The 13,345-nt window shown below is 44.2% G+C and overlaps 1 protein-coding gene across 1 annotated transcript; it reads left to right on the forward strand.

Annotated features, from left to right (window-relative positions):
* The first annotated feature begins 665 nt into the window (after positions 1-665).
* Positions 666-12,666, forward strand: LOC104423511 (vicilin-like seed storage protein At2g28490). Its single transcript, XM_039302801.1, has 8 exons — positions 666-1,138; positions 1,195-1,476; positions 1,872-1,907; positions 9,972-10,378; positions 10,655-10,836; positions 11,352-11,432; positions 11,527-11,976; positions 12,187-12,666. The coding sequence occupies exons 1-8, from the start codon at positions 666-668 to the stop codon at positions 12,664-12,666; spliced, it is 2,391 nt and encodes a 796-aa protein (XP_039158735.1).
* The last annotated feature ends 679 nt before the right edge of the window (positions 12,667-13,345 follow it).

The raw sequence follows: 13,345 nt of genomic DNA on the forward strand, positions 1-13,345 counted from the left end.
ATGGAGATTCCGGTGACACTCAGCCATCTGTCATGGGCCTAAAGAGAGTTGACCCGCGGGGTTCCCCAGAGTCGATCCCAACTCACTTGTGAACCTCCTACTCTCACTCGGATTCCCACCAAGTCTTTTCCCCGAAAGTTCTAAGGGCGGGCGAAATCGTTATTGAGTCATACTCTAGATTTTTGTTTCGTTATTTATGTCGGTAGACGGTAGTTAAACATTATGTCGGTAGTTGAGGCGGTGCGAACTCGCCCAAAAAAAAATGAAAAAAGATCAACGGTTGTGGCCGATGCCCCTCAACTATAAAAGGGTGTCCTCCTTCATTTGTAATCATCCAATCCAATCTTTTCAAAGAATATAAAGTTCATTTCCTTCCAAAGCTCCTCTCTCTTACTTTCTCTCTCAACAATCCGGGTAAGCGAGTGGGTAGGCGTTCGATAGAGCAAGGCTTGACTTGGGTGATCCATAGTTGTCCGAGTCGCCGCGCGGTCACGATCCCAATCGATCGGCCCGTGACAAGTGGTATCAGAGCAAAAGAGAGATCCGTTCGAGAGACCAAGGAGCACCAACTGTTCGAAAGAATGTCAAGGCAAGAAGCTGTCATGGATGGAGAGGCCGCGCAAGCCAAATAGACTGGTGGCTGAGCAAAGAAAAGAGACGCCTCAATGGACGTCATAGTTGCGTTCGATGAGAAGATCGGGAAGGTCCGGAGCGCCATGCTCGAACTCATGGAAGGTCTTGACGATGTGCGAGACCGAATCATGGAGGTTGAGAGTTCGCTCCGTGAAGAATTCACGATCGGCCTCAACAAAGCTACCGCACCCTTACACAACAAGGACGAAGCCCTCGAAGCATTGATCAATGTGTTGAAGGAGCGCGTCCAAGTGGTTAAGGAAGAAGCTCCGCGTAGGGACGAGGTCGAAGCCATGAAAGTGGAGATCCAAGAGCTCAAGACCGAGCTTACCCTGTGCAAGCTAAGCATCACCAATGGTGCTGTGCCTACCCAAGCGGTGCCCAAACTTGAGGTGCCAAGCCAAAGGAGTTCAAAGGCGAACGATCCGCCAAAGAGGTGGACAGCTTCGTTTGGAGCATGGAGCAATACTTCGGTGTCGTCAACATACACGACGAGTCGACCAAGGTACGAACCGCTTCCATGTTCCTTGTTGACACGGCAATGCTTTGGTGACGCAACAGGTGTGATGAGATAAGATGCGGCGCCAATCCCGTGTGCACATGGGACGACTTCGTGAGAGAGTTCCGAGACTACTTTTTCCCCGAGTTCGCTCAGCAAGAAGCCCGTAGCAAGCTCCATCGCCTCGAGCAAAGAGGCGCGATCCGAGAGTACGTGAAGGAGTTCACAGAGCTCAAACTCCAGATTCGTAACCTAAGCGAAGAGGAGGCTCTTGGAGTGTTTATGGATGGATTGAAGCCATGGACACTTCTCGAGCTCAAGAGACGGGACGTGAGTAGTCTTGCGTGAGCTCTAAGCGTGGCTGAGTCGCTCGTCAACCTCACCAAGACCGAACCAAGGAGTCGAACAAGGGATTGGAGGTCGGATCGACCTTGCGAGGATGAAGCACGAAGCACTCCCTGGGGCATGCATGAGCAAAGCGGCCGAGCCAAACCATGGGGAGAAGGAACTCCCAAGCCATCCTTCCAAAGGGGTCGACCACTGGCGGACTACGCGAGTAAGTTCGATCAACCCCCGCCTTCTCCTTGCTTCATTTGCCAAGGTCCACACTGGACCCAAAAATGTCCGAAGAAGGGTCGAATCAATGCCCTCCTTGCCATTGATGAAGAAAAGGAGGAGCCCAAAGAAGATAAGCGGCAGATTCGGATTGGAGCTGTGAGGATGATCAACTCGGTCCAAGCCCAATCGCCGACCAAAGAAGAAGGAATCGCACCAAATACCGACATGTTCTTTGTGGAGGTTGAAGTGGGCGGCCGAACGCTTTACGCTTTGGTCAACACCGGCGCATCCAATATGTTCATAGGAGCGACACCCGACGTGGATGTCAAGATTGGCAGGTGGAAGGGCAAGATGGCGTTCGAGGTAATCCCTCTTGACGATTACAATCTCATTCTTGGCATGCAATTCTTTGAAAGTGTGGGAGCGATGATCGACATGAGGACCAAGTGCATGATGATCCTCGACCAAAAGTGCCTGTCGATGATCCCCATGATCGAAGGGGTGGTCGACACCAAGACCATCGCGTCAATCTGACGCCTCGACAAGAGCTTGAAGGCCGTGATGCGCATCAACAAGCTGTCCAAGGTGAAGCCGAAGGTCGAGTTGGATCCTACTCCCACACACGACATGCCCATCCAAGCGCTCTTCCCCGAGGTTGAGTGCGCGCCGCGTGCTCCGTCCAAGCCGAAAACCAAGCCGCGTGCCAAGTCCGACTTCATTGTCGAAGGATGCGGCCCTTCGTTCATGAGCGTTCGAGCAAAACGCAACAAGAATAGGAAAGCTTGTGCCAAAGCCCGTAAGGCTGCCCGAGAAGCTGAGAGCGACGAGAACGTCGCTCGATTGAGTGGGGGAGAATGTCACGGGCCTAAAGAGAGTCGACCCGCGAGGTTCCCCAGAGTCGATCCCAACTCACCGTGGACCTCCTACTCTCACTCGAATTCCCACCAAGTCTTCTCCCCGAAGGTTCCAAGGGTGGGTGAAACCGTCATTGAGTCATACTCTAGATTTCTGTTCCGTTATTTATGTCGGTAGAAGGTAATTAAACATTATGTCGGTAGTTAAGGCGGTACGATCTCGCCCGCTGGATGAAAAGTAGATTAACGATTGTAAGCCGATGCCCTCAACTATAAAAGGGATGTCCTCTTTCATTTGTAATCATCCAATCCAATCTTTTCAGCAATATAAAGTTCCTTTCATTCCAGAGCTCCTCTCTCTTACTTTCTCTCTCAACGATCCGGGTAAGCGAGCGAGTAGGCGTTCGATCGAGCAAGGCTTGACTTGGGTGATCCATAGTTGCCCGAGTCGCTGCGCGGTCACGATCCCAATTGATCGGCCCGTGACACATCCCTAGTTAATGATTGACATAGCATCTCTCTCTCTCTCACTTATAAATTTTCAAGTCCGATTACGCTTGCAAATGTAGGTGTGGTGGTTCAGTTGGATTGCTATGTTAGCCAAATCGATTCAAATCAAAGAAAGGACCAAATCGATGGTTTTGGTCGCAAAGAATCATTTCACGACATTAACCAATACATTTTGACCAAGGGAAATATATAGAACATAAGATATCCAGTAGGGGGGTTGGGTGGGTTAAGAATCCAACTGGAGGACAAAGCCTTTTGTAGGTGAGTTTTTACAATCCAATCTACTACTTGATTGGCTTCATGAGGGCAATGGGACATTTGAATGTAGCGTAGTTGGGCCAAGCATTTCTTAGAATCTTCAATCAAAGTCCTAAGATCCCATGGACTTTGCTTTGTGCAAGATTGACTTCTACAAGAGCTACGGCTTCGACGGCTAGAGGAGATGAGGCTTTGACTGATTTAGAAAATCCATCAACCAAATTACCAGTTGAATTTTGACAAACACCAATGGTTGCTCCTTCAGAAGCTGATTCTAGTAGAAAGCCATCAATATTTATCTTCAGCGATCCTTATTCCAACAGAGAACACGCTCCAGGTAGGTGGCCTTGCTTTCTCCCTTTACCAAGTGACCGGGGTCCCATCTCACGCAATTTCTATTCATTGCAGCATCGACCATAAGTTCGGTTCTGGCTGTCGTCGTTGGAAGATAAATGCATTTTGAGCTCCTTATATATTCCATGGAACTCCAGCGACTTGCTCTCTAGACTGTAAGTCGGTCTTCACTTCAAAAATTTGCAGAATCCACCTCTATTCCGGTTATATCTCAATGTGAGAACTCAATTCTGAATTCGACCAAAACAAAAGTTTAAATGATCAGATCAAAATACGACTAAAAGTTCTAGCATCGTTTCAACATTACCCCCCATACTTCTCGTAATTATCAAAACGTCATTCTCTAGGTGGTATCTAGGTACATAGTAAAGAATGAAACCATTATCCAGTAGGCGACTGACTAAACAATATGAGCTATCAAATTTGATATGTCTAAACACAAATAATTAACGGCTCAAATCATTGACATCATTCTATTCATGACATACTTGCTTTATAATTAGATCCTTCTTTTGAGGTGAATCACAAATTCCTTGACCATCGCCTTCATGCTTGGATTGGAACGGGTAGATTTAGTCGAGTGAATAGATAGAGTTGGACATTGCCCTTGATCAAACCTAACTTTGTAACTCAAGCTTGTTTTCTATAAACATGATTTACATAATATCCTCACGTTGAGTTGGTTTCGCATATCATCTATGACCTATTGATATGTGGGGGAAAGTACAAAAAAAAAAAATTCTAAATTTATTATATTGGTACCAATTCAATCTTAAACATTTCATTTGGATCAATATAATCTTAAACATTATGCATACGTGTCAATTGAGTTGATTCGGGCAATTTGGACTAGAAATTGCTAATATAAATGTCAATTGTCCTACATGGTGCGACTAGATTATGTAAACAAATTTTACAATTTAAATGTCTTTTTTCTGATTTTTTTAATTATTTTTGTTCTTTTCTTTTTTCCTTTTTTTTTTTTTTTTTATGGCCAATGAGCCTATGCCAACTCCAGTTGTGTCATGTAGGACGATCAATATTTATGTTATTAGTTTTCAGCTAAAATCGGCTAGTTGGACTTAATTAACATAAATGTAAAATATTTATGACTAAATTAACACTAATGCAATGGGTGTAGGGCTTTTTTTATGCTTATTATGTTACATTCTCTTTGTATTTCCAATTAATTAGTTCACTAATACATAATAATGTCTTATTGAAAGGATATACGACATTCAATATTACCGGTAACATTCGATTGTTGGGCCATCAAATTAAATGTAGATCTATGCCAAACCTCATTATAGCTAGCATTCCTATTTTGCCTTCCAACTTGAAATTTATAATGTACATGAGTTAAGAAGGATCGAGAAGTCAAACTGCCATCCCCAGATAGTATTAAGAGGATCGAGCATATTTTGACACCCCTCCCACATCAAAGGCTTGGTAGTTCAAAAAATTTGATGATTGCTATATTATTTTGCTGTTGTACGTGGAAGATATGCTCATTGCAAGGTCCAGCATGTTAGTAGTCCTTTGCTTTTTCTAGCCACTTCAAGTACTTAGTCTTTAATGCCTTGGTTCACTTGGAAATGGTTGACTTGAATTGTGTAGACCAGTAATCAACGACCTTGGGTTCCTGCCACATTCGCTGATGTTAAGCAAGGACGAACTCGTCGTTCAAGCTAAAGATGGTCCAATCAAGGAGATCGACTGTCAATGCTGGATCAAGAGATATTCCATACGGTTTGGGTGCCGATCGCAGTTATGGAATCATACGCGAACAAGCGCTTCCCCTAATGAGGACCACATCTAAAGTGAACGTGCTGGCCTTGTTAGTAGTAAAAAGTTGATTCTGCAATTGTACCACCCAAACAGGACAAAGCTGTTTTCTCTCTACTTTCTCGTCTCACCTCGACAAAAAGGAAAGACACAAAAAATTAGTATCGTACCTCCTTCTGCACCCCAAAATGAACCGAAAAATGGCGGTGACTACTCAAAACTGATTAGGATTAGTGTTGAAATTAGGTCGTGGTTATGAAAGATTAAGAGCAACATGTCCTTGACTGCTTCTTCAGCTAAACAAAGCTTTTCAACCGTAAGAATACCTAGCTAAATAGCAAAAGTGAGATTAGACCAAAGTGAATGAAGTATCAAATGAAGTTTGCATGGATGGGTCAAGTAACCTACAGTTCGGGATTCGTTGTTGTAAAGATTGGCTCTTCTAGGACAGACGTGTTGGACTTTGAAAGACCTTGGCTATTCTGTGTGCTCTAACTAGCTTAAAAAATAAGCCCACTTATGTCCCTATTTTCCCTCATTTTGCTTTACTTCTAAAAATGCACCTTTGGTTTTGAAACTACTACTAGGGATGGAAATCAGGTCCAATTCAATTCAAGAACCTGAGCAAACAGGCCTGATCAACCGTTTCATGGTTGGGAGAACTGATTTGGTTCCTCATTCCAAGGCCAGAGCAGTTGATTCTACCTAGGAACCGATTTAATCACTCCGATTACCAAGTTGAACCATCGATCTAGGCCAGCTCCTGAGTAAAACCGGTCGAACAATTGGAGTGGGAACATGCCTTGTACTCCAATAATATGGATAAACAACGGCTAGTGTAAGTTGATGGGTTAATACGTGGCGTTAGTATCACCCTTAGGGACCAATATACGTTTGCTCTATCAAATAGTGATCACATCCTCTAATGGAACGATTTCAAAGTGGTATCTTGTCACTACTTCAACCAAAGCTTGAGGAGTAACTAGAGAGAAGTGGTCAAAGCCCCTACTTGTGTGTCTAATTGCTATTTATAGGTAGTACCGTGAGTTGGCTGTTAGGTAATGATCGATAAGTGGTTGCTTTTTTGAGTGACAAGTGGATATGATGGGTTAATATGTGGCGTTAGTATCACCTTAAGGAATCAATATGCTTGATCTCTCAGATAGTGGTTGCACCTTTTTAATGAGACGATTTCAAAGTGGTATATTGTCAAATGACTCCTATCAAACAACTTGGTCTTAGAATTATGATCCATTACTACAGACTACCCATCGAGATTAATGAAACACGTGCCAAGGGTCAATTAGCTGGTCAAAACCGCCACGATCATCGGTTATTAAGTCATTTTTTGTATCTCTAGATGAGAGATGAATTAAATGAGCATGATATAACATGTATGAACAAATACGGGACAACGGAGCCTCCCCCAGACCTTTTGGTCATGAAGGCCATAATGCATTTATGACCAAGCACGGCCATAAAACTTATTCAGGCACGTACTAATCCGACAACTATAGGAGTTATGTGAGCCCACACACATGCCTCTCACGTCCATATCTGTCCTAAATTTCCCCAGGCCTTTTGGCCCTCGACCATTTGTTTCTATTGAGGTCCCCACTTCATTTGCAAATATACCTACGTGTGCTTCCATGATCAACAAAAAATAATTTCTAAATTTCCCTCTTTTAACTTGGCATCGTTTTCAACAATTAAAAATGATTCCTTGACCGGCAAAAATCAAACATAACGAATGAAGTGGGGGAGCAAAGCTTGAGGAGTAAGTAGAGGGAAGAAGTGGCCAAAGTTCATACCAGTCACCTTAAATTACTATTTTTAGGTAGCTTCTTCACTGGGCTGTCGGGTAATAATTGGTAAGTGGTGGCCTTTTTGGGTGACAAGTGGATTAGATGAATTAACAAGTGGCGTTAGTATCACCCTTAGGAACCAATGTATACTTGATCTTACCCTAGTGATTACATCCTCTAATGAGACGATTTCAAAGTGGTGTCTTGTCAAATGACTCCTACCAAAACTTGAGCAATAACTAGAGAGAAGAAGTGGCAGAGTCTGTATCTGTGAGCTTAAATTGCTATTAATAGGTAGCTCCTTCAGTGGGTTATTAGGTAATAATCGACAAGTGATGGCCTTTTTGAGCGACAAATGGATTAGATGAGCTAATAAGTAGCGCTGGTATCATCCTTAGGGACAAATGTATGCTTGATCTCTCAGATAGTGATCATACCTTCTAACGAGACGATCTCAAAGTGGTGTCTTGTCAAGTGACTTTTACCAAAGCTTGAGGAGTAACTAGAGAGAAGTGGCTAGAGCCCGTACCTGTGTGCTTAATTTCTATTTATGGGTAGTTTCTTTAGTTAGCCGTCATGTAATGATCGATAAATGGTGCCCTTTCTGTGTGACAAGTGGATTAGATGGGTTAATAAGTGGCGTTAGTATCACCCTCAAGGACTAACATACATTTGATCTCTCAAATAGTGATTGCACCCTCAATGAGATGATTTCAAAGTGATGTCTTGTCCAGTGACTTCGACCAAACAACTCTGGTGTTAGAATCACGATCCATTACAACAATCTACCCGTCGAGATGAGCGAAACACATGTCAAGGGTCGACTAGTTGGTCGAAACCGCCACGGTCATGCGTTATTAAGTCATTATTTCTATCTTTGGATGAGAGATGAAATGAATCGGCAAGATGTAACAAGTAGGAACCAATACGGGACAATGGAACCTCCCCATGCCACGTTTTGGGGCACGCCATGCAATTTTAGCTTGAAGACCATGAAGACCATGATGCATTTATGAATCAGCACGGCCGTAAAGAGTATTGAGCCACATATACTCAGCCGACAACAGTGGAAGGAGCTAGGTGAGGCCCGACTTGTTTCTCACGTCCATATCTGTCCTAAATACCCCCAGAGCTTTTGGCCCTCGACCATTCGTTTCTATTGAGGTCCCCGAGTCCCCCACTCCATTTGCAAATATACCCACGTGTGCTTCTATGATCAACAAAATATAATTTTCCCATTTCCCTCTATTAACTTGGAATCATTTAGGAAAATTAATCAACAAAAAAATGCTTCCATGATCAGCAAAGTAGACTAACCAATTTCCTTCTAAACAAATTGTGAGTTTTGCCATCAAATTTCGCTCATGGAGTAGTGAAACCTCATCATAGCCATTGATCATATAAATTTTACATAGACTCTCTACATAAGGGTCACATGATCAATGATCAAAATAGACTCGATTCAATGGATCTGGCCATAGAAGAGTTCTAACCCCTGCATTTGGAGGCTTTGGAAATCCTTGACTGCATTATCCAAGCCCACTATGGCTTTTCTAGGGCGAAACTAGGTAGAGATCTTTCATGACATGTTTGCATTGGGCCTAGAATGTGAAAGATGTTTGATTCATGGATGTCGATACTTCGAAGTGGTTCCTTCTTTTGAGCTCATGATCTCTTTATTCGATTTATAAGGTTGACTCTCGCTTATCTTCAACTTTTAAGAGACATGACGATAGAATATGCCTCGGGATCGAATTAAACTCCTTATCTTCGTTCTTTTCTTACAATCTTCCACCTTTTTTTTTCCTCATGTATGCAACATAACTAGGTTTACCCAACATGCACATTCTTTCTCCTGCATATCTATTAAAATATCAAATCCAAAAGTCTAAGTGATCGTATGGAAGGAAACTACAGATGAAAATCAAACTCTAGGCATGGAGGGACAACACCTTACAGATGGATTAGTATAAAATTCAAGAGAAGGACCAGATCTGATATTACGTGAAAAAATTCGATCCAATTGGTTAATATTCTGATAGAGGCCTTTTTATTTTGGAATTACATGAGTCAAATTTTCAAGCTTGCACTCGATTTGATTAAGTGTTCGAACTTGGAACTCTAAAATAACCAAGTCGAGCTGCGAAATTACCAAGTCAAGCCTGAATAGCTCACAAGTAACTGGACTAGCCTACATTTCTAGTTAAACCTACTTAATACCAACACCCTTGTATCTCTAACCAAATCCACTCAATACTGTCACCTTTATATAGTATTGGAGGATCAAATTAAGCATTTAGAGGCTCCTAAGAAATTAAAAACGGAAAGAATTTGTAGTTATATACTGATGATGGAAGTTGATCCTTTCTTCTAATAGTTTATTTATTTTTCCGGATTAAACCGAAATAAAAATAAAAATTACCAACCAATATCAACGCGACCCCGTCCAGAAGACAAACCTGATATTTCTCTCGCAGGGGGAAAAGAACCAAAAAAATCTGCTAACGGTGTCTCGCAACGGAAGCCTCCACCAGTCTCCTCAAAAACATGCATGGCCGACACCTGCCCCCGCCACCCCCGCCACCCCCGCCTTCTCTCTTCCCCTTTCCTCCTCTTATACTCTCCTCGCTTCACCCCGGATCACTGCACTTCACCGCCTTCTTAGCAGAACTGATCAGGTCCCTGGAAGTGATCTCCGTCCGCCATGAAGACAACGTCACTGGCCCTCCTCCTGCTCTCGCTCCTCGTCCTCTCGAACGCTCTGCGCGCGTCCTCCGTGCCTTACCGCGAGGAGGAAGGGGAGGAAGAGGAGGAGGAAGAGAGAGGATGGCGGAGGGGAGAGAGAGGGGAGGAGGAGAGGGAATGGGGGAGGAGGGAGAGAGGGGAGGAGGAGAGGGCATGGAAGAGGCGAGAGAGAGGCGGAGGGGAAGCGGAGGACTTCTTCCTCTTGCATGACTCGGAGCACGTGTTCCAGACTGAGGCTGGCGAGATGAAGGTGGTGAGGAGCTTCGGCGGCCGGATCGTCGATCGGCCCATGCACATCGGCTTCATCACCATGGAGCCACAGACCCTCTTCCTGCCTCAGTACCTCGATTCCAATCTGATCCTCTTCGTCCGCCGAGGTAAAATGGCCAAGACCCGGGTCATGCATGTCTTGGATTGATCTTTTCGTTGATTTGAACTGGTACATATTTGGTCTAGATTCGGATAATTCGGAGTTGAAAATGGGGCAAATGATAAGAATTTTAAGGAGGTTATTGCTTGTGAGGTTGAACAGTGTAAGAACTTTGTTGTTAGACAAACCCTATTCGTCGTGAGTTCAAGCAGTCGGAAAACTCGCCAATGATATACTTATATTTATGTAAAATGCTCTATGCTATTTGTAATGCGATTTGCAGGAGAGGCTACAATTGGTGCAATCCTCAATGATGAGCTGGTGGAGAGGCGGTTGAAGATCGGGGACATATACCGGGTCCCTGCCGGGTCAGCATTCTACTTGGTGAACATTGGGGAAGGTCAGAGGCTTCACATCATCACCAGCATCGACACTTCTGAGAGCTTGGGGTTGAGGACTTTCCAGGTGCGTGTTGTATAAATTTGCATGGTCTAAGTGACACTAAATTACTAATTTCTTGGAAAATCCATGTGTGACCCAAGTAAGATTTTTTGATGCAAAGCTTGTCTAGAAAGTGGAATGATTCCTTGAGAACTCTGATGGGTGCTCTTTAAGAATGATTGTTGTCATGTGGAGATCACGCTGTTCGTGTTCATCTTAGTCACGGAGCATTTGGATCGATATCGTGATCGTTCGACTTATAAACTCAAGAGCAAATGTTATGAGAATTGGACCGGAGATGATCCCCATTCCCATCCCCAACCCCAAACCCTATCATGTAATCACATATTGCTAGATTTTGCAATGATTAAAATGATTTTTCCTCCATTAACAAATCACTTAGGGAAACATGTCTTGAGATCTAAACAATGCCCAAGAAACGGGACAATTTATTAGGTTAAATCATTACCCTATACTCATCCATTAAGCCATGGGTTTAGGTAGATGGGTGATGTTATGAATTCTGTCCTTTTTTGCAGTCATTCTTCATTGGTGGAGGAAGCTACCCGACCTCTGTACTCACCGGTTTCGAACCCAAAACGCTTGCAACCGCATTTAACGTGAGTATACTTCGTTGCAGTAATCGAAAAACAGCGGATTGTGCAGGGGTCTTACAAAGCTGACAAATGCATCCTCTGTTTGATGCCTTCACAGGTTTCCATAGATGAAGTAACGGATATACTGACCAGGCAGCAAGAGGGACCTATTATGTACATAAATGATGACACTCGTCAACCACCGAGCTTATGGTCTAAGTTCTTGCAGCTGAAAGAACAAGATAGGCTCCAACACCTAAAGAAAATGGTGGAGTTCCACGGAGAATCCAAGGACGAGGAGGATGTAGAAGAAGAAGAAAAAGCGTGGTCGTGGATTAAGTTCTTGACCTCGGTCTTCACGAGGGATGACAGGAGGGATGACCGTAGAAGGGAAGGCAAGAGGGATGACCGAAGATGGAGAACTGGCAAAGGACCGGACTCCTACAATCTGTACGATCGACGGCCCGACTTCCGCAACGACTATGGATGGAGTGTTGCCCTTGACGAGTCCGATTATAAACCTCTCAAGCACTCAGGCGTAGGAGTTTACCTCGTCAATCTAACGGCGGTAATCAGCTTAACTCCTTTGGTAGTACGATTGCATTAAGCATAGTTACTCATTGGACGAAAATTAACTTGTAAAAATATCGACTGTCTATAAGTCAAGTAAGCTTCTATTGATTGTTTGCTTGATCAACATTAGATGCTTCACATCACGTGTATGTGCTGATCTTAACTATTCATCCATGATCTCTTTGAAAACATTTTGCATCCTCAGGGATCAATGATGGCGCCTCATGTAAACCCAAGGGCCACAGAATATGGGATCGTGCTCAGAGGAGCGGGCACCATCCAGATTGGGTACCCTAATGGGTCGTCGGCGGTGAATGCGAAAGTGCAAGAGGGAGACGTGTTCATGGTGCCGAGGTACTTCCCGTTCTGCCAGATCTCGTCTAGGAGTGGGCCGCTCGAGTTCTTCGGGTTCACTACCTCAGCCCGGAGGAACAGGCCCCAGTTCCTGGTGGGCCGAAACTCAGTCCTCCAGACGCTGCTTGGGCCCGAACTAGCTGCCGCGTTCGGGGTGAGCAACGAGACGACCATAAGGCGGTTCCTCGATGCTCAGCGCGAGGCCGTCATATTGCCTTCAGCATCGGCAGCGCCGCCGTATGACTCAGAAGCGAAGAAGCAGCAGCAGCAAGAGGAGGAGAGGGTTAAACACGAAAGGATCGAGAAAGTGACGGAGGACCTTTGGCAGTGAGACGGTCATGGGTTTAGATTAGGTAATAGAGGCGCCTGGTGGAGAGACGGGCTTTTTGGAGGAGTTTCTGTTTAGGCTTCAGTTTTTCTTGTCATGCTTTTTTTTTTTGTTTTGACGTTTGAGCAGCGTTTATCAGCCTTTACTTTCGGGTTCATTTTGGACACGACTTTCGTCTGTCTGGTGCAATAAAATCGCCGTCTCCTTTCCACTGATCTTGCCTGTGTCTTAACTTTCCTTGTGCTGAATGTGTCCCTAAAATTCTGCAGTGATAAATATGACACGAGAGTGCGAATATTGTTTGGTGTTACACGGTCTGGGCCGGGACCTTGTGGCGCTTAGCTTGCCGATTCACGAGGCCAGACTTTCTTATCATTGCTCGTATTATGAAAGGTGTCATTATAATCAAAGCATCTCGTGTCTCCAGTAGGGCATGCATGGCTCACCGTGGCAAACGGAGGAGCGGCGGCATCAGCCTTTGATTAGCTTGTGAGCGGGTGGCAAATCCCACTTACCTCGACGTTTTCAGGTGGAAATGCCGTGACGTATGGTGTGTTTCACTCTGGAAAAGGAAAAAACAGATTGAAAAATGTAAGTATTATAGTGGAGATAAAGTAGATCAGGTCAGGAGTCTCCACATTATAGCTAATATAATGTGGACATAGACAAAGATCTAATTTTT

This window comes from Eucalyptus grandis, chromosome 10 (genome assembly GCF_016545825.1).
Source record: "Eucalyptus grandis isolate ANBG69807.140 chromosome 10, ASM1654582v1, whole genome shotgun sequence".
Classification (NCBI taxonomy): Eukaryota; Viridiplantae; Streptophyta; class Magnoliopsida; order Myrtales; family Myrtaceae; genus Eucalyptus; species Eucalyptus grandis.

Coding starts and splice junctions, on each gene's coding strand:
- LOC104423511 (XM_039302801.1), top strand. CDS start 666: ATGGACGTCATAGTTGCGTTCGATGAGAAGATCGGGAAGGTCCGGAGC. Junction 1,139..1,194: donor TACACGACGAGTCGACCAAG/GTACGAACCGCT, acceptor GTGACGCAACAG/GTGTGATGAGATAAGATGCG. Junction 1,477..1,871: donor CGGGACGTGAGTAGTCTTGC/GTGAGCTCTAAG, acceptor ACTCGGTCCAAG/CCCAATCGCCGACCAAAGAA.